Genomic DNA, 23,366 nt, shown 5'->3' with positions numbered 1-23,366 from the left:
AAAAAGGAGGGAAATTCAACACAATGTCTTCAATTGGAATCAACAAGAGAGAAAACGAATAATAATAATAATGTAAGGGCGCATGGTATTGATCTATGGAGTTAGAAAAGAAGAAAATTAAATTCTAGATCAACAAAAAATTCTAGCAATTCTGAGGTGAAAGACAGAATAGAGCTTACACTTGAGGAGTAATGTTTGACAACATAATGACATTTCTATTGGTACTCTAATATCACTTTAACAAAGAACTACTATCTCCTAGAGAAATGGCTCCTTTAGTTTCATTCTCTCCTTTCATCCTTTTAATTTTAGCGACTGGGTTGAGAGAGTTACCTCTACCTTCCCAGACCCAACTTATGGAATCACACTACATATGTTGTTGTTGAGAGAGAGAGTGGTATCATTGGTTAACAAACAAACAAAAAAACAGCATATATATACCAATATATCATAGAAAACTCAAGAATATGAGATCAGCTAGCCTCTACGAACATGCCCTCATCAGAATCTGATCCGTAATATTTGCACAAGCAAGTTTCATCTTCCGAACCAATTCCATCAACAAGCTCTTCCTTCTTTCTCTGCAACTCTAACCAGTGCTCTGGCTCCTCAAACAAACGCAGGATCTGCAAAACAGCAAAGTCTAAATTTTTTGTCTATTTCACCTCCATTCACATTATTTTTAGCATCACACTTAAACTTTGATAGTGGCAATAGTTTAGTTTCCATCATCATGACTCACAAGTTTGTCAGTATACCCCTGCTAGTTTATGCAAAAGTATGTTGAGTTTGTCAAAATGAAAAGCAAATTTAAGTGTACACTTTAGTTTTCTATTGGTCTAGAATGGTATTTGTAAACGAGGCTAAAACTTCCTCAGATTTTTGAATCCTTCCAAAATAGAAGGGAACGCCCTTGTTTTGCATTTTGTCGTTAACATTACAGAAAGTTCTTAGAGCTGGATATAACTTGATAAAATGTTACTTTATTGATCAAGAAATTAGAAACAAAATCGAATTAATTATGATGCAAAATCCATCAAAACGAGCAACTATAAAAAGGGCTCTCTTACAGTTGGTTAGCAGGCTGTTGAAATGGCATCAATATAAAGGAAAACGATTCAAAGAAAGAACCAAGACAACGAAAAAGACTTACTGAAAGAACCAAGACAACGAAAAAGACTTACTGTTTTCATTTTTGGCCTCCTTGAAGATGAATGCAAGAGGCAGAGCCGTGCTGCAAACATCATTGTTTTCATCTCATCTTTGTTGTAGTTCTCCTTTATGTCAGGATCAACAAGACGGTCACTAAGACCACCACTGAGCAGAGACCTTGCCTGCAATTCACATTATCTAGAGTCAAACCATTGAAGAAATATCTTTTATCTTTTATTGTAGGCGTACATTTCATATTCTTACCCACAACACTAAGCTTTCATGATGAGCTTCCAGATCTTTTTCAATGGCCCGTCTCCCTGTGATCAATTCCAGCAGGACCACCCCATAAGAGTATACATCTATCTTTTCATCAACTTTGCCATACGTGACGTACTCAGGTGCCAGGTATCCAAATGTCCCAACAACGTGAATTGGTTTCACAAAAGCTGAATCTTGCTGAGTTTTCTGGTGCACCACTGCTGCTCCAAAATCTGATAGCTAGGTTTCAGCTTCAAAAATCATCAAGTGTAACAAAAGAGGACGCAGAATTTTTATCATCTACAGGCTACAGCTTATCAGAATTGAGCATCTAGGCATCAGATATTCATAACAAGTTATTGAAGTAAGGCAAATCCATTCTTCAATTATTTGGGCTAAAAGCAGCTAGTAGGTATAGAATTCACCAAGTACAGTACAAGAAAAACATATTTTTTTCCATCTTTAGTGGTCCCAATATGTTTTAGGTATGCTTAAGAGGCTTATCATAGTTATAGAGAGGAAAACCAAAAAAACAAAAGAAGAATTAGATAACCCTTACATCTATTAGACTAGTCAACAAGCATCTCCCTATGGTTTTATATTGCTTTTGGACTTTTTTTTCGTACCATGGATCTTGGTTCGCACTTCATGGCATTTTCCCTATAAATTCAAGGGATGGACTCGATCGAACGGCCTAGTTTTACAATGGCAATCAGTGAAGCACACACAGGCTAATGAATATAAGAAACAATCTAATGTAGGAAAGCAAGCTAATAAGACACTTACTTGTGGGCGGCAATCATCGGATAGGAGAATATTTGACGATTTGACATCCCTGTGAATGATAGGAGGGGTTTGAGAATGGAGGTATTCCAATCCCCTAGCCACTCCTATCGCAACTTGCATCCTTGTGTTCCAATTAAGCTGTTTTAGTCTTTGCTTCAGACTGTCCTTTAGTAGATTATACACGATTGCTTGCATATCCTTACAGTAACAGTAACCGACAAGCTGAATTAAGTTCTCGTGTTGCAGATTACGCAATATTTCAACTTCCTGAAAAAGATCATCCTCGGAGTATCGTGTGTTTTTAAGGACCTTCACTGCTGCAAGCTGGCCATTGTCAAGATTGGCTCGATAGACTTGACTATGTCCACCCACTCCAGTCAACAAATTGGGACTGAAGTTGTCTGTTGCACAGCTAAGTTCATCCATTGTGAAGCGTCTGGCGTAACCCGTTGATTCTAAGCAAGCTAATCTCTGAAACAGACTCTTAGCTGTAGCATTATTGAGCTTCTTGATCCTAGGAAAAGTTGCATTTCTAGTCGGCTGTGATGCCGTTGTTGTTGAAGAACATGTCATTGACAAAGATTTTTGAATCTGATACTTGTCTCTTGACTGCATAGAGCTGCAGGACCCTGACAGAGAGGACTCAGATGCTTGAGAAACATTAGTCGGAGCACCTTTTTGGGAAGTCCCCGGCCTCTGGAGTAGGATTTTTCCTCCTTTATCCATTACCATAAGGGAGCAAGTAGGAGGCAATTCTTTCAAAAGTTTTCCAGGAATCTGATCACTTGGCCTGAACATCAAAAGTCAAAATGAGACAAATAGGGGGAGAGCAACCGCCAAACCGGCCCCTATAGACAAAACTCAAAAGCCGGAGAAGAAAAATGTATACCAGGAGCTACTGCATCCAACGGCAAGCATAGTGGCAAAGTTTATACGTACTTGATTACTCAACTCAGTTATGTACGAGTCTCCTACGCAAACCTTGATCTGAAAATCCACCTGAAAGAAAAATATCTCCACACTACAGATTTAGGAAATTTAGCAGACAATTGCTGGGCAGTGTAAATTGGAACTTGGGAATGTAAAATGACCTGCTTGGATTTGCACAGATCCTCATGGATGTGAAAAGTATTCGGATCAAACGCATCACTTGGTTCTTGCACATGAACAGCCAGTACATAATCTCCAGGCATTACAACTACATTGAGCAAACGAAGCAGCAATTCTCTGCTGCTGTTATCGGATTTGAGACCAACAATAATTGTTCGTTTCTTGGCCTTGGAAATCCCCCTGCATCTCAGGAGTGAGGAAATTCCTCCTTTGGCACTTGAACTACCAAACATTGTACACACTCAGGGTTAGGGGGAACACCAGCATGCCACTGCTACTTGCATGGAGCACTGGCATATATGAGAATATAAACCCATTGAAAATGTAAAAAATTGAATTTTGAACCATTGTCAGGGTTCCTATATGGAGGTGGTTTTATGTATTAAGTTAACCTACCAAATTCAGAGAAACCAATGACGTAAACGGTAAACAGCATAAATTCTGGCGGTTGAGGTGATTTGTGGAAGCTCATTGTTTGGTATTAGCATTTACTCCAACTACCATACTAGCATTAAAACAGAATTACACAATATTTAACTCGCATACATTTTTATTTTTTTTTAAATTTGTAACTCGACCACAATATTTTTAAGTTCTTGCTATAAATAAACTAAATAAGCTATGCACCGCAAAATAATTTAGTAAGAAAAAACAATTTGAAAAGAAAAGGTTATGAAATTATTTATTTATTGTGTTATATATGTCGTTTTAGTATGATAAAATTTTAAATAAAGAATACATATAATTTTAGGTTGGTTTACGAAAATAATATTAAATCTTAAATTTTTTTTAATTTAAACCAGCATATATCCGCAACTCACCCCGTCCCACACCATTTAAAATAAACTTACTCCAACCCGCACCACATCAACATAGCCTAAAACTCGCACTGCATAACCTTAAACCCGCACCGCACCGTTTCCATCCCTACGCATAGTGTGCCTGCACTTCATTTATGAGTTGAAATGAACTTCCATTTTTACAACTCGTGAATCATTTCCTCTCCAATAATTTTTATTTTTTTTTAAAAGTAGCCCGGTGCAGTATCAGCGGGCTAAAACCAATGGAATTGTCAATGGTTTCGGTTGGTGCCACAGCAGCACATACATGAAAGAAACTATGTTATCATATAAATTATCAACATAGTTAATTAAGTGGGTGAAAACTATAGAAGATCAAAGTCGCACTCGCATCTATAGACAAAAAAGATTTTCAATGAATTTTTCCCATTTCCCTTTATTTTGGTGGGCTGCACTACCCTATGCTGGTATGCGTACAAGCTGAATGAGACATTAGGATTATCAACCGCCCTCACTGATTTAAACTATAGATAGTTTGCTCTCAGAACAGGAAAAAGAAAAGATTCAAGTAGTTTGAAACTGCCGTTCTTGGAATATAACACTACAAAAGAGTTTACTGATGAAGCCGCTTTCGTCATTCAAAGAGGTAAAAGAGATGAAAGTTTCTCAAATACGTGAAAGATATTCTCCAAGAATTCATGAAGGAAAATCATTTACACTCTCATTTCGGTGAATTTTGCGCGCACAGTGCAACAAAAGCGAGTTCAATGGGCATCAGAAGTTTGGTTGTTTATCAGATCATATATAATAAATGCAAGTTGCTCAATGATATAATCAACTATATTGCGTGCAAAAGCCCCCGTCTGACAATGCTTCTCCTTTAATGTCCCTTTATTGTCTACCTACTCAAAGGATACCACCCAACAGGACATAGAAACTCATGAGCTCCTCTTCGACTTTATTCGTGCTCAACCTGACAAGTTCACGTACATTCTCCATCATCAACTCCACAATGTACTTTTACACTGAACAATGTACCTGTCATTAAGATTTATACCCAACACTTGGTTACAGATGTAGATACTTTAACCGCTAATCCAACGTAGATTAGCTATCTAACGTGATCTCTACTTTCCACAACCTTTTGACTCCTCAAATAGGCAGGGATTCACAACTCCCATGTAGTGTCCCACGCCCATAATTGAACAGGCAATTGACCAGAATCGCATCTAGTAGAAATGGAGACAGAAGAAACAGAAATATAATCGTAGAATTGAAGAATTCAAGCTACTAAACAAGATATTATCTGATGCCTTGGAATTTTTTCCCTTCATACATTTGATTACATTCCTCCCATTCAATCTTTTGGCTACTGAAAAGCATCAGAAAGTAATTGGATTATTCACGGTCAAATACCGAGGACTTATTTAAGTACGTTATTTACTGTTAAACAAAAGAAGAACCATCAGAGGAGCACAGCGGTGCAGATATTCACGTTTAGTAATAATACAGAGGGGTATAGTATCTAATTAGGAAGCATTACACTTAAAACCAGAAGCAACATGCTAAAAGCACACCCCAAAACATCTTTGGCAGAAGACTGTCGACACCAAACAGGTCACGCTATGTACCATCAGCATATCCCCAGCGCAGCAACACCTTTCTCAGCCGATAGGACTATTGCAAAAAGTGCACCTATGATTTATCTGCAATCTGCACAAAATTAAGATCATGAGATCAAGCAAAGCCCCGTTATAAGCACTGCAAAAAGTTAAACATGACATTAACTCAATAGGAAGGGAACCCCCAACTCCAAAATTATCCCGTATTCATCGCCTGCAGATCAAATTGTGACCACTGACACTACCATTGAGCAAAGCTCTTCAAATGATTCTTACATGGAAATATAAAGCTTTTCGTCCTATTTAATAATCAACGTTCAGGGAGACATGATTCAATAATTGGAGGTTTTTAGCTTCTTCTTTTTTTTTCCGACAATGGTAACAGACTATATAAATCATCAGCTTTGCTGGAAGCCAAAATTACATCATTGAATCTACATCCAAAAAGAGTGAAAACAATAGACTAACACTAAATCCTATCTCATCTTACAAGGATCCTAGGATGTCTACTATAGAAACTGGGTCATCTATATATACCGAGCTACACCAATAACAGAAACTTATAATGCAGCTCATCTGTAACTTTTGAAGAGAGTTGTTGCCTTCAAAACACCTAGAATTTCTCTCTTTCCAAATGGTCCACCATATTACTGCTAGGACAATTCTCCATCTGCCTTTGTTAGCGCTCTACCACCACCCACAGAATTCCAGCTAGTTAGTAGTTAGTGCCTCCCTGTTCTTCCCAGCATCGTCCACCTTATGCCTCTGAAGCTGATAAAAAAGATTCCAAAGCTGGCTGACCACTTTACGGTGAAGAAACAGATGATTAGATGATTAATTGTCTCTGCATTATGTTCACAAAAAAAGCATCTTGAGCACATATGTCTGCCCTTCTTCATTAGGTTCTCCTAAGTTAAAACAGCTTCCTTCACGACCAACCAAGTGAAAATAGCTACTTTATATGGAATTTTACTTTCCAGATAAGCTTCCAAGGCAAAAAACAGATTTGAGACCCCATTTGATTCATCTCTTTATAGGCAGAACCTACAGTAAAAATGCCCTTGCAGTGGCATTTCCATCTTAGGGTATCGTCTCCTTCTTGTAGACCCTTGCATTGGTCTAGTGTGCAATAAAAATTGGTCAATCTTTCCATCTGCCAGTCCTGCATCAATCTTCTATAGGTCAAGTTCCAGCCTTGATTTGACCACACATCATGTAAAGTAGAATTCTGTTGTTGATTTAAAATATAAATGTCAGGGAACAGTTGCTTAAGACTTCCATTCCCCAGCCAGTTATTTTTCCAGAATAAGATCCTCTTGCCATCTTTCACATTGAAACTAGTTCTTTCATGGAATACATGCCACAAGTTCCTGATTGACCTCCACAAGCTTGTGCCATATGCGGTTTTTACTTATTTTGTCCTCCAAAAACCTGCCTTTTCGTACTTAGCTTGAATCACAACGCCCCATAAAGATTGCTCTTCCTTGGTAGTCTCCAAAGTCATTTCATCAAGAGACTTTTGTTCTGCTTTCTCATATTTCTGATACCCAGCACTCTCCATCTTTTTTAGCCAAAATTAATGTGTTCCATTTGACTAAATGATAACCTTTTTCCCCCTCGCCTGCTCGCCAAAAGAAATTCCTCCTAAGAGCATCAATTCTTTTCTCCACATTAACGGGAAGAGAAAATAATGACATCAAGTAGGTAGGTAAGGCATCCAGTACAGAGTTGATTAGGACCAATCTGCCACCCCGAGGTTTTTAGCTTATTTTGTCCCACAACTATTTCTAGGATCCTTAAAAATGGAATTTCATTAGAATCGTTTTAATACAGGTAAAACTAAACCAGGGAAGGAAATGCAAGGCATTCTGAGAGCAAAAATGGATCCGTGACTAAAGTAAAGATGGATATCCTCACACTAAGATTTTCAGTGAAACATGGCTCCAATTAATGATGTCGAAACAATGACGATTTTTTAGCTCATTACATAACATGTAATTCAGCTTTACTGTACCTATTGTTAATGTTGGCAGTCCATAAAATAAACTGTCACTAATTAGTACTTCCTCTGTTTCATTTTATGTCCTAATTTGATTGGCACAGAGTTCAGGTATCAAAGACTTTTCAGTTTTGTGATCTAAATTGAAGATGTATCACAACAATATACCCATTGCAATCCCACACAAGTGGAGTCTGGGGAATGTGGCCTTAACTATGCCAAGTGAGATATTGGAATTAAAGAGTTATTAAAAATAGAAAGTAGGATTCTTTTTAAAAAATAAAAAGGGAAAGTAAGGCACATAAATTAAAACTGAGTAAAAGTTAAAAATAGACGGGAGAGCAAAAAACCATGATAACTGTAGCAGTTTTTTAATTTACATATTCTTCTTTACTTAACTATTCATGCGTCTTAAAAATAAAGTGGTAAAGTAAATAAGTCACTATAAGAACACATGAAATCTAAGCAATACTTTGCACCAACTATAAGTTCTAAAATGAATTCATCATGTAAAAGTTTTTTAGTTATTGTTTTGTCTTTTTATAATCAAAAGTTTTTTTAGTTATTGTTTTCCGACCTAGCAACCACTATTCTTCTCCTTAGTTTTTAAGTTAGGAGAACAATGGGACATCAAAGTGGATAAGCTGATCGCTGACTTTTATTCCTATCATAAAGGTAAACTTGGTTCACTCCATTCTTAGGGATACGAAGTATCTCCTTGTCGAAGCTAGATGGTGAACACTGTTTTAGCATTTGATTAATACTCATTCACACCATATTAAGAAAGGAACCATCACAATTTACACTTCACATTTACAACTACTAAATACATATTCCCTCTGTTTCAAAAAGAATGATTTACTTTCCTTTTTAGTCCGTTTCAAAAAGAATGACCTCTTTCCATTTTTAGCAACTTTTTACTTTTAACTTTCCACGTGGCATGCTTAAGACCACAGGGTTAAAGTATCTTTTATTTAAGACCACAACATTTAAAAGTCTTCTTTATTTTCTTAAACTCTGTGCCAAGTCAAACCAGGTCATTCTTTTTGAAACGGAGGGAGTTTACTTTGTTTATTCGTTTGCCATCATTGTGCATATACAGATCAACCTTAATGTTAACATACTTCCTTCCTACGGCATCTTTTCTGGTTTTGTCGGAAGAATTTCTAACAACAAAGGATACAGATAAAGTGAAGGAAGAAATTTAATTTTGATCCTCTTTTAAGTTTAAAAACTTTACCTTAAAAGCCTCTCTACCGCCCGATGTAGTGGTAAGGTCTGTGTACACCTAACGTCCCCAGACCTCACTTGTGGGGTATATTGTTGTTTTAAGTTAAGAAACTTTATGTCCTGGTTATAGGAGTTGAAATTGTAAGACGTTTAAGGAGATCTTCCTGATCTTGTAAAAGGTTATAATAGTGGAAAGTAGCTCAATGCACAAAGCCCATACCAAACCAAACCAACTTCAGTTCAGAATTCGGTATATACAATCGGAAAAACGAATACCGAACTGAAGTTTTTCCTCCAGATGTTTTCTTTATAATGAGTTTTGCAGACAAATAGCCATTTGTTTCTGCATTGTAAAGTGACATCCAACTGTGGTCACTCTTCCTCAGCCTACAGGGAACAAGTGGACTATGCCAGAACACGCAGCAGACATAAGTTGTTGGATCAGGAGAGGGAGGCAGCAGGTCTCAAAAGAGATGGTCGAGAGCAATCCTTTCCACGTATTTGGTGGACAGTCTGGAAGGGAAGGAATGGGAGGTGCTCTGAGGATAGATTTAGTACTATGCAGAAAATTGAGTGGAACCGTGTTGTAAATTTTCATTTCTGGTGTAAAGAAGAAAATGCAGAGGATGTAGATCAGTTGGTGAACTTTTTAGGATCTCCGTAATTAGATTTTTGGTTCACAGCCACTGTTGATAACTTTCTGGAGGAGTCCATGCTGAGGAATTCCAATTACCAGTTTTCAAAAAACAAAACCGAAGTCCTGAACACCCACCCCTATGGCTAAGATGAAATCCAGGAAAACAAAAAACTGAACACATCTTGCTGATATGTAAACATGCAGCCAGAAGCCTTCAAAATGATTTTCTTTTAATCTCAAATATCCTTAAAGCTTATGACCAATCCAAACTGGAAAGAGGACCATTGTTCAGTCTATTCATGTTTCCTCAAATGTGATTCAACATTTCACTATCGATGAATTCCATGTATCTAAAGTGAAAAGCAATTAAACTCTCAAGTAGCCTTGAAGCTACAGATAAATGAGACCATACAACAGTTGGAATAATCGATCTCAACCATCACATTAACCAAAACCATGGAAATTAAAAAAAAATCAGTATAGGATTTTGAACTCAAATCATTTGACTAATCAGCTGCATGAGCCTGAAATTGGTGAACATGATACTACCTATTCGCTATACACTTTGCCTTTTATTATAGATGAATTGTGCCACTCACAACCAAACAATTATTTCCATAAAAAAGACTCATTTTGAAACATTTACTTTTAGGTATTCCTACTTTCACAGATCAAGTCCAACATCGACATTCCCAAGCTCGTGAAATGTGTCAGATACATCAAAATAATGGCTTCACTCAAAATCAATCCGCGGTCAATAGCTCAGGCCTCAGGTCATGCAATCAATAAGGAAGATGTCACTAACTATGCTAACCTTGGTAAGGTAATCATCCAAGGAATCATAAGGATTATTCAATTCTGACCTATGCAACAATGAAATTGAGTAAAATGCCGAGGAACGAAACATAAAAAACATTTAAAAATGAAACCAACAAAAAAATCATGTAAAAAGGCAGTCCTAAATTAAGACCCTTCTCCTATCTATTGGTGAAGTTTAAGTACCTGGTTAAGAGGATTATCCGGAGATTTCTTCCATAGCTTCCAAATCAAGTCTTTGTACTGAGTGTGCGTCAGACCTGGTTTCTCCTCCTTCAGAGTACGAAGCTCAGCCTCCTCAAAAGCCTACAAAAGTACAAGAATTAACTTCCAAATAACAATGTGCAACTGAATCTTAACATGCTGGTGTAGAGTTGGAAAGTAAAAGAATGAAAATTTTTTATAAAACAATTGATACGAATCAAATACTCCCTCCGTCCCAAATTTCCTAATTTGGTGTCCCATTTTACTTGTCCTTTTTTACTTATCAAGACAATGACAATTTTTTTTTCCATATTTTACCCTTTGCATTAATGACCTTTTCTTTAAATGAAAATGTAAACATCAACTATGGTAAACTAGCCATTTTATTTATTATTTTTCTTAATAGCTGTGCCATCCCAATTTGGGACGAGTAAAATGGGACGGAGGGAGTAATCAACTATAGGCATAGGACCAAGCTGGACATGTTAAGCAGAACTTCCAAATCAGATGGATCAAGTTCTCTTCTGCCAAATTGCTCCAACATTAATCAATCAACAAGTTAATCTGCACTTTTCGAGCCTAAGATTCCAACAAAAAACAATATTTTCTCAATGTATTATGAGATACAATCATCATGTGGAGAATTCTAAAACCGTAAGTAAAGCTACTAAGGAATACCTTAAAGGCTGCCCTGAGTCTCTTCTCAGGATGCCTATCCGGCGGCAAACTATCTGAAATAGCCAAGTGAGCAATGGCATCATCCACAGTACTAGCCTCTATAATTGAATCATCACGATTCCTATTGGTTACAAGCACCATTTTTTCATACTCCTCCTCTGCAGCCATACGGCTCTGCCTCCTTTTGTCCTCCTCCGCCTTCTTCGCTAAAGCTGCCTGCTCCGCCTCCTTCCTCTGCCTTAGTTCCGCCTCAGTCACCTTTGGTACCGGAACGCCAACACGATTTGCTTTCTTATCCGGCTTCTTCAGCGACTTCTCCAGCTCCTTCTCCTCCAGCTCGGCAAGGCGACGCGCCTCGGCTTTCTTCGCTGCGGCCTCGGCTCTCTTCTCGGCTTCTTCTTCGCGTTTCTTAGCAGCACGTGGCTTGGCTCCTTCAGCCTCGCGCCAATACTGGTCTTCTTTTTCACGAGATTCACGGTCTTTGCGCTCCGATTCGGCGGCGCTTTTCCGAGCCCTAGATGCTTCGGCTTTACTATTCACTCCCATTTTTTTCGGCATCTTTATTCGCCGATTTCACGATCAATTTTCTGAGCCCGACGATAACGTTCGGTGATATCAGTAAATTGCAATACGTTTTGTTAAAAACTGAACGAAACTGTGTTGAGTAGACCGCTCTTGGAACCGACTTGGAATAATGGGCCTACCCTGTAGGTTGGGCTGAGCCCATAAAATTTGCACCAACTACTCACACATTTTGAAAAAATAACATAAACATACTACTTTAACTTAACATATTCACACCAATCTCCACTCATATAAAATAATTACAAAAATATCAACTAATTATGTATCTTCATTGAATATATTGAAAGCTAATTATTTATCTTGCCAAATCCAAAATTTAAAAAATATATCGACTGCTCATTATGTATCTTTATAAAGGAAAAAAATATATCTTCATCAGATATAGTATGTATTTCTACAGCCAAAATTAGAAAATATATATCGGAAATTAATTATGTATCTTTACAAAATAAAAAATATATCTTCATTGAATGTATTATGTATCTCGATAGGCCCAAAATAGAAAAAAATATATCAAGAGCTAATTATGTATCTTTACAGAGAAAAAATGTATCTTCGTTGCATGTATCGGGAACTAATTATGTATCTCAACAGATTTAAAATCGAGATTTCTTGTATAAAAATATCATAATTTTCTGTAATTAATATTTAGGTTGTGGAAATTTATATTGTAATACATCAATTTTACGTGTGTTATTTATTAAACGTTTAGCCAAATTTTAACCTATTTTATACCTGCCCCCCTTCTTTGTTCTTCTTGGCTTAATAATGAAAAGAAAAATCAAACACTAGATAACTTCAGTTTTAATGAAGATACCAAATGAAAGCATTATTGGTTCTGTGGTAAGTTCAACAAAAATTGGCGGAGGTTATTTGGAAGTATATTTGTCCAAAAAATCAAAGCAGTCACAAACAGATCCTAACAAAACTTTTGACTGAGAAACTAGGAAAATTAGCTGCTATCCGAACCAAGACTTATTTGCTAAACCATCAAGACATACAATGACGGCACGTCCCAAATCCTCATATGCGTGGCGTGAATCCTGCTTAGACTGAGGTTTTTCAAACATATGAATTTAAGTACTATTAGCAAATCTAATATTGTAAATTAGAATATAGAATACCTTTTGCTATAATCAGTTCAATTGCACAGGTTATGTATGATTATTTATATTGTCACAGACATTTCACTTGGATGCAATGAGTTTCCACCTTCCATCACGTAAAAATTGTAACACTTTACTTTTACATTTCTATGACACGCACGTATCTCAATCATTCAATTTGAGATGGCCTAAAAAACTATCAGTCAGGACACAAATATCTATTAGATGAAAACATAGTGCAGAAACACCATGGAGATGTCTTTTTTGAAAAAATTGTAGGCAAGAATCACACTTTTTGATAATACGAAAGGGGAATTGGCCCAAAAATTGGATGAAATCAGAGACTCAAAATTCCTCAAAGAAAGAAGTTGACGGATTTAGAGTTTATGGTCTAAAGATAGTAACTTCCACTGAGAAAAAGATGTTAAGAGGGCTTGTGTGACTGGCACATTCTTGATATACTCCAAAAAGCCAGCCCGGTGCACTAAAGCTATGCACAGGGCCCCACCAGAGGTTGTTTTCGAGGCGTGAACCCATGACCTCTTGGTCACATGGCATCAACTTAATATACTCCAAAATTATATAATGCAAAGAAATATCTCCCATGTTATCTCTAGAGATTCATGTATGCAAATGCTTTCCTTCCCTTATTCACAGGGCACCCACCTTTTAGGAATTGTCACTGGAAATGAGATTTTACCAGAAAGAAAGTCAATCAAATACAAATATGAAATTGTAGATTCATTTTGCAAAGTTAAAAAGTTTGTTAATAAACAAATGCAAGGTTTCTGACAAGCACACAATCAGAAAAAAGAGACCAAATGCAAAACTGACTGGTGCTCAACAGGCACCACACTACTATAAATTTATGGCACTTTCTGCCAGATTGTCTCTCAACTACATTCCTCCATCACCATCCACCATCATAGAAGCCATTATTGAAGTTAGTAACTACATTATTATATTTACTGTTGCATCCAGTCTCTTCAAGCCTTCAATCACTCTGTTACTTTTCGTTCTTGCGTACAAATTGTGGGGGCAACATTTGATGCAAGTTGGCATTTGTTGTCGTCGCCCATTCTCATTCTTCCGCATTCTTCCGCTGTTCTAGCTTCTCCACTCGTTCCAACAACAATTCTTCTCGACTTTTTCCCGAATTATAATAGACCAGTCCGATCTAAAAAGACAAAAAAAGCAAAGTAATAAATTAATAGCAACTCTTCCATCTAAAATCAATACTACTACTAGTAGCAACAAGCTGTAAAATAATACCTACACCGTACGTACCGTAGAGACAACAAGAACCTTAGCAGACTTATCTATGAATTCCTTCTCCTCTTTGTTATGTTTCTGAGTTATGAAATGAGTTTACAGACTTGCAAACGAGAGATTATTAAGAAAATGAATTTTGGAGAACTAATAGGTTTGTTCAATATTTTTTAGAACCTTTTAACTCGTGTTTACCTTAGCTGCTTGAGCAAAGACTTGTTGGATATCGGGATTTCCCTCAGCAGCTTTTCTAATGGCAAAAGCTACCGGCCATGATACTTTATTCAGCGCAGCATCAGCAATGGAAAATACTGGCATAATGATGAAAACCAGAGTCCAAGCAAGAATAAGATAAGTGCAAAAAGCAAGGATCAAAAGGCTTTGAATAATTAAAACTAGTTTTCAAAAATGTTTTATCATAAATTTAATTTTCTAATAGAGAGAGCTAAATATTGAAGAGTCAGCGGTGGAGCTTGACTCGACGTCCGGGCCTAACTTGGACTATATTATTCTACATGGGAGGGGAACAAAAAAATCCGAAGTTTGATGAAATAAGGTAGGATATCTCATAGACCAAAAAACACATGGACCACATGTGCCAATGAAAAATCTAATGTTATAGTAGGATTCTACTAATTTTTTATTATTATTAATATTATTCCCCCCACTTGCAATAAATCAATCTACTGGTAGTTAAATTAGGAGAATCTCAATAGGGTGTGGAGGGAGGGGTAAGGCTTAATTCACAGCATGAAAAAACTGCTGCATATTCAAGATCCAACCATGCCATGACTTAATTTTCAGAATCTACCTACGCTTTACGTGGTCGTGAACAAAGCTACAACATAAAGTCAAAAAAATTCTAGATAAAGAACTTCAAAGGATAAACTATATGAATTTGTAATCAACCAAGCATTGCATGACCAAGTAATAAACTTGAAGAATAAATTACAATAAGAAAGAACATAAAAAGACTTACTTTGTTTAAACATGTTGTTGGATTGGTTCCAGAGATTGAATAACCTAAGAGGAAATTTCAAGAGCTTGAGTGTGAGTGTAGGCAGAAAAGCCAATATATGAGAATATATGCAAAAAAACAATTCTATGGAGAACCAAAAAAGAAGGGATATTATGAAGTTTTAAACCTTTTTCAATAGAAATATTAATATAAGTTTCCTACTTGTTCTATTATTGTTCTTTCCTTTTAAACCTTCTTATGTTAATTGAATCTCTTCTTTATAAAAATACTAAAATAGTTCCAAAGTTTCCTACTCCTATACAACTTAATCGGGAAAAAAGTTTCATGTTTTTTCCCTAAAAAATATATTAAAAAATGAAAGCTACTCAAATTATGGTATACAACTAATAATTTAAATCAATAATAATTTTATATAACAACTCTAACCAGTTATAAACTCATATTTTAGCAGTGTATAATGATTCTCGTAATACTTCTCACTATATATTTTCCTTTTACCATATATTTCTGTATATTTTCCTTTTATTATATATTTCAGGACTCTTTGGGGTTATGGGCTCACCAATAATTAACCCACCCTCAACCCCTAATTTATGTATAAATGGAATTACCTAGGGCTAACAATTGGGTGGATTGGGAATTTTAATTGCTTTATTTATTTTTTTATATAAAGTTTTTGTATCTAATAAAATTGCTCTTTTCACTATATGTAACATATCAAGTTAAAGAAGTCTTTTCAAAATATTTTGATAAGATTTCTCATGAGTCAACTTGGGTTATATATTCACTCAATTTTTAATAGATTGATTTAAAATAGATTACTAATAAATGGTCGGGTTAATAAGCAACCCAAACTTAATTAAGTTGGGTGATTGTTCTCTTACTATTACGATTATCAATCCAATTATTCTTGAGAGTCCCAATTCTGGTTTTGAATTTGAGTCACATTATTTATCATTGTCACAGAAGGGTCAAACTAAAGGGAATAAACATTTTTTATTGTACTTAATGTTGCATTCAAAAAATTTATATAGATGCAGAAAACTTTTTTCCAGTAAGTAAAATTTACAAGATGTAAACAAACTAAATTCCAACCCGCAAACCCGCCTCTTCCCGCCCCACTCGAGTTTTCCTTGAAACATATTTGAACCTGCCCCGCCCCGCCCCATCATCATCACTAAAAATTACCATACAATTTTTAGACAGTAACTATTAAACGGAATTTTTAAAACAAAGAGGGGACTTACCTGTTTGAGCTTGACCCAGATGAGAAAACTCTGAACCCTAGTATCAAATATCAAAGAATGAGGAAGGAAGAGGATTATATAGGATGAAGAGTTCTTTATTGGGCCGGGTCAGCGTTCCTTGTTATCACCAAAAAAATAGGGATCTCAAACATAAAGCTAAAAGGACTTGACAACCTCATTCCATCAAACTATTACCTCCTAATACTTATTTTCAACTAAAAATTATATAAATACATAATTTATATTTTTAATATTACAAAAAATTTCAAATCCCTAAATATATTATAAAAATTTCATCATATACACAGAATGTTATGTATATATCAGTTATATTATGTATATTAATAGGGAGAGAGTAAAGTAATTAAAAAGTGGAAAAGAGTGTAATTACTTTCAAAAGAATTGATATTTATGTTATTTATACTAGGTAAAATAAACTTACATAATTGAGATTTAAAGTATTAAAGGGAGGATTCGTGAAAGATGGTACACCGAATGCAAATTTTTAACTAAAAATTGGTGGAAGAGTAATGATTTTTTGAGGTGTTTTTTAATTATCGGTAGTTCTAAAAGTGGGTCTACAAGCATACATAATAATGAAGTCTCACAAATAAAATTTAGGGAGGTAAAGTAAATGTAGATCCCTACTTCGTGAAAGTATAGAGGCAATCTTTGGCTAGAGTACAATAAATCAAAATATGTATAAAAATGAAAAATAACGGTAAAAAAACATAGCGACTAATAGAAAAAGAGTAACAACAATAATAACAGAAACGTCATAAAAAGTAAATGAGCCGAATTACACAGACAAAGTGAATACAGACATTAAGAGACAAAAAATCAGAGAAAAAGAGACAGAAAAAGAAAACAACACTAAAAAATAAAAAATCAAAATAAAAGAGACAAAAAGAAAACAGCACTAAAAAACAAAAAATAGGAAAAGAGACAGAAAAAGAAAATAACACTAAAAAATCAAATACTAAGAAAAAGAGAGTGAAGTTGAATTCAAATTACGTTCAAGTTTTCAATAGCGGCATTCAAGTTTCTGCTTTGATTCATCAATAAGTTCTTATTTCATTTTGTACTGTTACTTTATAATTGTTATCATCCTTAATTGAAGTATGAAATCAAATCAATTCTTTGATTTCATGTATATTTTTTTATGTGCAAAAATTAATTATTGATGTGAATGTGTTATTATAAATTATATCATATATTTTATTATTCAAATATTTTGTTACATAAAAATGTTGAATGAAAAGTGAATTAGAGTTTTAAATTCTATAAAGTTTGATATTTTTTTTTTTAAAAGGTGTAAAAGATTATAGATATGTTTATATTGATGTAGCAAAGCATACATGCATCCATAGATGGAAAAGGGTTATATTTTATTCACTGAAAACATTCACTTCATTAATATATAATTTTCACAAGAAATACATGCACACACTCAACATACGCAAAACACATGCACAAGGAGAGGATGGATCGAAAAAAGAATAATAAAAAAAGTGCATAAACACACGCTGATATGTTGTTTTGAAGTTGCTTACTCCTATTCATGAATTATTTTTTGAGAAATGATGAAAGTTATTTTTATATTATTATTATTATTATTATTATTAGGATTTTTAGTGCTACTAGTACTGTTCTTCGCAAGAACATTGATCTATGAAGTAGTTATATTCAAATCATCTAAATTTGTTTTTTGATTCTTATTGATATATTTGGAATGGTTTATAATTAGATAAAAATTCTATTTTTACGGTTAACTCTGCAATTTTTTTAAAAAATATTGACATGTATTAATAAAAAAATAATAATAATAATAACAATAAAAAATATTATTCTGTGTAATTAAGTGTGTATCTTTAGTTATTATTTTAAATTATTTCTATGATCTTTATAAATTAAATTTCAAAAAATGTTCATTTAAGATTAAAAAGGCGGCGTGTGATTTTAAATAATACAACTTTCGTTTTATCTAATGGATTTATATATGGTTCATTTACTTATATTTAAATTATTGAATGCAAGGTATTTGTTTATTTTCTTGTTCACAACAAGTTAGGTTATAATACGATTAGACATGTTATTTGAAAGATTTTTTATTTGCAGTTTATTATGCTATTAAATACTAAGAAATTAAGTGAGATAAAATAAGAAGATAAAATCAATAAAAATAGTCTCATTTTTTTTTATAATTCAACACTTTTAACGTTAGGCAAATTTTAGACATGTTCAAAAATATTCTCTCAATTAAGAATGCGGCATACGCATCTTTTTGAGACATTTAAAAATTCAAGAATGCAATAATGCACCTTGACAAATAATTTTAAAATTATTTTTCACTGACTTATTTAATATGAGAAGTGTAAATAGATATTTTTGGTATAATTAAAAATGAACGATTTTAGGCCTTAACATGATTTATTAAAACAGTTTAAGTAAGGATAAATCAATAAAAGCGACTGTGCTAGAACCACAAGACTCGAGGGGTGCCTCACACCTTCCCTTCGGTCAACAGAATTTCTTATCCGATCTTCTTTTTCCGCAGATCAAAATAAAAGAGTCACTTCTTTTTGACTAGGAATTCAAAAAGGTGACTTGGAGCACCATAACTCAATTTCAAGTGGCGACTCTGAAAATAAATAAAATAATCCCTATTTAATATCGTCACTTTAATTGAAAAAACCCTTCGATTCGGCCTTCGAGCGAAAAAGGGCGTGACATATCTTATAAATATTTTAAGTTTTTAATATTATATTTATAGTACTTTTTACGCTATTTTTCAAATAGTATATGTTCTTCTGTTACAATTTATGTGGCGCTAAAAAAAAATTGTGAGTAAATTAATTTTTTTGTCTTTTAAATATTGTGAGTTATTAATTATTGTGATTTATAATAATTTTTACATAATTTTTATATAAATAAATAAATAAATAATAATAATAATAATAATAATAATAATAATAAATTATAACAACAACAACAATAAATATAGTGTTATCTAATATGCAATAACCATAAGGAGGTAAAGGAGCCAATCAAATTATGCCAAAAGAGGCATGTTGAGCTGCTGCCTACTTTGGCACAATTTGAGTCTTTGCCTTTTATAAGTTACTGAATTTATCGGAATGTGACACAATAGCTCCGTCGCCGGCAACATTCAATTAGGTTTTATGCTCATTCGTCTGATCTCACTCAGTAACGTAAACCAATACTTGAAAATATAATTGCGTAAATAAGATAAAGTTAAAATTTCGTAAATGAGGTTTTTTTTAAAAGAAAAAAATTGTCCCAACCCGAAACATTACAAATATTAAGCCTCTTTAGACTTTACATCCCAACATCCTGCCACAATAATGTCTTTCTGACATATAACCCATGGAAGATTTAGAAAAAAAAAGGAAAAAAAAGAGGATTGAAGAGAATATTTTATCTTAAAAAAAAGTTAGTTCGGTCTATTAACTTTTGCTATCTGAGGATTTTGGTAAAGAACAACATCATAAATGTCAATTATACGGAAATTTATTGCGTAATTTTGTAAAAGATTATTTCCCGTGTTGAAATCTTGTATGGTCTTTGTAGTCACATGATAATAATTTTATCAATTATAATCCCATAAAAAAAAATTATATTGAGTAATTTCCCCCAAAATCCGTGAAGAACGTAATGCTGGATGTATTGGACTTGATACTTAATTAGAGTTAAATAGTTTTTGATTTAGCAAACAGTTTTTTCCAAAATATTGACCACTTTTCATAATTAGTGCGTATATTAGAAAGAAGAGATTTTGGCATGACATGCAATTCTCCCAATCATTGAAGGATTTTTTTGGGAAAACAAATAAGTGTTGTATTTATTTTGTCCGGGACCACAAAACAGAGTAACTAACTTTGTGGGACACTCTCCCCTCCACTTTTCACGCTGCACACACTGCATCCGCGCTTCCAAAATACACGTCCCACTACCTCAAATTTTCTTGCTGCTTACGCATACTCACTCATACATCATACATGTCGAAAAAAAAAATGTGATAAGATGATTAGTTTCTTCTGATTATTTTCTCAACTTATTACGCTTTATTTATGATATATTTAAATTTTGATTAGTCTTAAGTATCTTAAATTTATTCTTTTAATATTTCGTGTGGTTCTTTTTTGTTGATGTCATAAAATGTTTGGTTTCACACCCTATTACGTGTGTGATAGGATGATTTTCAACCAAATCAATATTTTTAAGGTTTAAAAAAAGAAAAAAAAAATATTTTTCTTTAATTTTTTAAAATAATTCAATTATCCATCTATCTATTTATTATTCCTCTTCCTCCATTACTTCAAATCTAAAAAAAAATTCATCCATTTATTAATTTTGTAAAACTTCAGTTTATTAATTAATTTATGAAATAAAGTATATATATCATGAGTTATTGCAACTAAAAAACTGTATCAAATATCGAAGCAGATATTTTAAAAAATAATAACAAGACAAATACTAAAGAAACTAAAACACATACTTATAATAAATGCAATTATATTGGTTATCTATTTTTAGTCCTAACGATTTGATTTTCAATTTAACTAATAAGAAAATACTCATAAAATAGAAAAAGTAGATATATATATATATATATGTGTGTGTGTGTGTGTGTGTGTGTGTGTATGTATGGGGTGTAAAATAGTAATTTAGCATAAACTTATTGGGTTATCGGTTTATCCAATAACCCAATAAAAAAAATAGAAATCGAATCAATGACCCAATGATTTTTTTTACAAAATCATTAAAAAATCGTTAACCCAATAACGATAAATCAATAACATTTTTATCGATTCTATATTTGTACACCCCTAACTTATATTTGGATTTCTTACTCCTTTCATTATAATAAGAAACGTACTTGTGCATGTAAGTCTCCTTAAAATCCTAATCGAAAACTACTATAAAACACTAACAAAAAAAAGAAATTCATATTTTTAACAGACACAAAATATAAATTTTTAGGTAATGCCTTACTTGATCGACAAAAATTCAATCTTTCACTATTTTGGAGTAGAGGAAAACTGAAAAGTATAATAGATCTTAAAATATATATTTTTTTATAGAGAAATTGAATAATTAAGGGTAGAAGTGAGTTATTTTTTAATATAGGGTAAATATAAGGAAAGTGGATGGTATTTATTCACGTGGACAAGTACATCAACACTTTTTTTTACGTGCCCGCGCGTGTATTACGCGTCGTGGACAGTCAGCAAAAAAGGACCACGTGACTTACTAAAATAACAAGTTTGAAAATACTTAGAACAAGTCAAAGTTCAAGTATACCGTAAATACAACGTGACAAGTTCAGGAGGGTAATGTATACTTCTCTCTAGTTTCTTTTATATATTGTATGGTAAGCATGAGTAGATTTTTAAATATTCTGTATTACTCCCTCCGTTTTGTTTTAGTTGGTCGACTTAAACACCCATGAAAAAAATATTTATTATGGATCTATTTTCAAATTAACCTTATTAATTATATTTTGAAAATATAAATTTGAATTATACAATTTGTTTAGTCATTTAATGATAATGGTATTATAGGAAGGCCATATTAAAATCCTCTTGATTTTATCAAAGGAACAACTAAATTGAAACAAATATTTTTAGAAAGAAGGTCAACTAAAACGAAACGGAGGATGTAATTTTATACCTTATTTGTTGTACTTTTGTAATCCTACCTAATTAATACTTACATAACTTATGAGAGAATTTATGCATAATTTTATGCTGAATAGAAGATAAAATAAGTGACGCAGATATTAATTACAGATGGATTAAATAATAAAATCACACATTTACCCGAATCAATTCATTTTTAAATTTTTACTCTTTATTTTGTGCTTTTATAACCCACTGTCAGTTTTTATTGTTAAATTTTTTGTTGCCGTTTCAATTCACTGCCTATTGTTTTGTACATTTGTTTAAATTCTTTTACTTAATGTGCTTTTTAGAGAGTTGTTAATTTGTTTCTATTTTTAGCTAAAAAAATTACTTGCTTTAAGCTTCTTTTTTTTGGCTAAATACATGCATTTAATAATTTTCGCTTAATAAACTTTTTAAAAAAATCTCACCACAGGTATAATAAATAAATAAACATCTTTATAATTAGAAATTCTACCTAACTTATACCTACATAACTATTTTCTGCATAACTAATTCCTATATAACTAATATCCGCATCACTTTAACCAGTAACTAAACGACCCATTAATTAATTGAAAGTTTCGAGCTTAAATCCTTAAAATTGAAAACCCTCCACCCCTAATATCAATTAGAGATTTTGAGAACTTTTTAGCAGGAAATCTAATCGGTGATTCGTCGATCAAAGTAAACCAGATTCGTAGTGCATATATTAATCTAATCGGTGGTTAGTCGATCCAAATAAATCAGATTCGTAGTGCGTGTTTTACCGCGTTATTAATTAACCTGATGAAAATTCAAATAAGTTCGAAATAATAGATCGCAAGTACCAAATTGTTTAACCAATAAAAAAAACAGCTGAGGTATCGAATCTTCATATTTTCACGTTTTAAATCAATTGAAAGTTTCTTACCCCTTTGGTTCGTGAGAGTTCCGATAGTGCCCTCAGTTTTTTTTTTTTTTCTTTCTCTGGAAATACCCCTCCCATGCAATTGTGTGTGTATACATAGTGGTCTCCTCTCATTAGCAAAACTTCTCTCAGCACTGCACTAGTTGTAAATTTCTCTCCTCTTACTTTCTTCTGGCTGTAAATTTCTCACTCTTACTCTCTCTACATCTTTTACAAGTAATTTGTTGCTCAGATCCAATTTTTGATGCATGATTCCCCTGTCTACAGCTTTGCATTTTACTCATAGCAATT

At 33.5% G+C, this 23,366-nt stretch overlaps 4 protein-coding genes across 5 annotated transcripts in view; 1 reads left to right on the top strand and 3 right to left on the bottom strand.

Moving 5' to 3' along the window:
* Positions 1 to 101: 101 nt before the first annotated feature.
* On the bottom strand, positions 102 to 3,813 carry LOC107880047 (protein kinase STUNTED). Its single transcript, XM_016726966.2, has 6 exons — positions 3,291 to 3,813; positions 3,089 to 3,198; positions 2,200 to 2,989; positions 1,417 to 1,653; positions 1,185 to 1,334; positions 102 to 626 (listed from the first exon to the last, which is right to left on the bottom strand). Exons 1-6 carry the CDS (start codon positions 3,540 to 3,542, stop codon positions 474 to 476), a joined length of 1,692 nt encoding a protein of 563 aa, XP_016582452.1. The 5' UTR covers positions 3,543 to 3,813; the 3' UTR covers positions 102 to 473.
* A 1,548-nt stretch (positions 3,814 to 5,361) lies between these two features.
* Positions 5,362 to 12,038, bottom strand: LOC107840609 (coiled-coil domain-containing protein 124). Its single transcript, XM_016684525.2, has 3 exons — positions 11,296 to 12,038; positions 10,600 to 10,719; positions 5,362 to 5,822 (listed from the first exon to the last, which is right to left on the bottom strand). The coding sequence occupies exons 1-3, from the start codon at positions 11,851 to 11,853 to the stop codon at positions 5,805 to 5,807; spliced, it is 696 nt and encodes a 231-aa protein (XP_016540011.1). The 5' UTR covers positions 11,854 to 12,038; the 3' UTR covers positions 5,362 to 5,804.
* A 1,668-nt stretch (positions 12,039 to 13,706) lies between these two features.
* LOC107840608 lies at positions 13,707 to 16,506 on the bottom strand (the record flags this gene model as incomplete). Of its 2 annotated transcripts, XM_016684524.2 has the most annotated exon segments (5): positions 13,707 to 14,163; positions 14,274 to 14,336; positions 14,451 to 14,566; positions 15,235 to 15,278; positions 16,482 to 16,506. In XM_016684524.2, coding segments are annotated over 5 exon segments (344 nt in total), but the record flags the coding sequence as incomplete, so codon positions are not given.
* Positions 16,507 to 22,664: 6,158 nt separating this feature from the next.
* LOC107840607 overlaps positions 22,665 to 23,366 on the top strand; it is a 4,450-nt gene continuing 3,748 nt past the window's right edge. The window contains exon 1 of the mRNA XM_047395248.1: positions 22,665 to 23,252. The gene's annotated coding sequence lies outside the window, so the exon portion shown is untranslated. The remainder of the gene's footprint in view (positions 23,253 to 23,366) is intronic.

Source organism: Capsicum annuum, chromosome 8 (assembly GCF_002878395.1).
Source record: "Capsicum annuum cultivar UCD-10X-F1 chromosome 8, UCD10Xv1.1, whole genome shotgun sequence".
In the NCBI taxonomy this organism is placed as follows: Eukaryota; Viridiplantae; Streptophyta; class Magnoliopsida; order Solanales; family Solanaceae; genus Capsicum; species Capsicum annuum.
Note: the sequence above shows the minus strand (reverse complement) of the source record. Positions and strands in the feature narration are given on the sequence as shown.

What these genes read in the sequence shown, in the direction of transcription:
- LOC107880047 (XM_016726966.2), bottom strand. Translation starts at nt 3,542, where the DNA reads ATGTTTGGTAGTTCAAGTGCCAAAGGAGGAATTTCCTCACTCCTGAGA. An exon ending in ATGAAAGCTTAGTGTTGTGG is followed by an intron (nt 1,335 to 1,416) that starts GTAAGAATATGA and finishes TGTGAATTGCAG; the next exon opens with GCAAGGTCTCTGCTCAGTGG. An exon ending in GGAGGCCAAAAATGAAAACA is followed by an intron (nt 627 to 1,184) that starts GTAAGTCTTTTT and finishes GCTGTTTTGCAG; the next exon opens with ATCCTGCGTTTGTTTGAGGA.
- LOC107840609 (XM_016684525.2), bottom strand. Translation starts at nt 11,853, where the DNA reads ATGCCGAAAAAAATGGGAGTGAATAGTAAAGCCGAAGCATCTAGGGCT. An exon ending in GACTCAGGGCAGCCTTTAAG is followed by an intron (nt 10,720 to 11,295) that starts GTATTCCTTAGT and finishes GTACTTTTGTAG; the next exon opens with GCTTTTGAGGAGGCTGAGCT.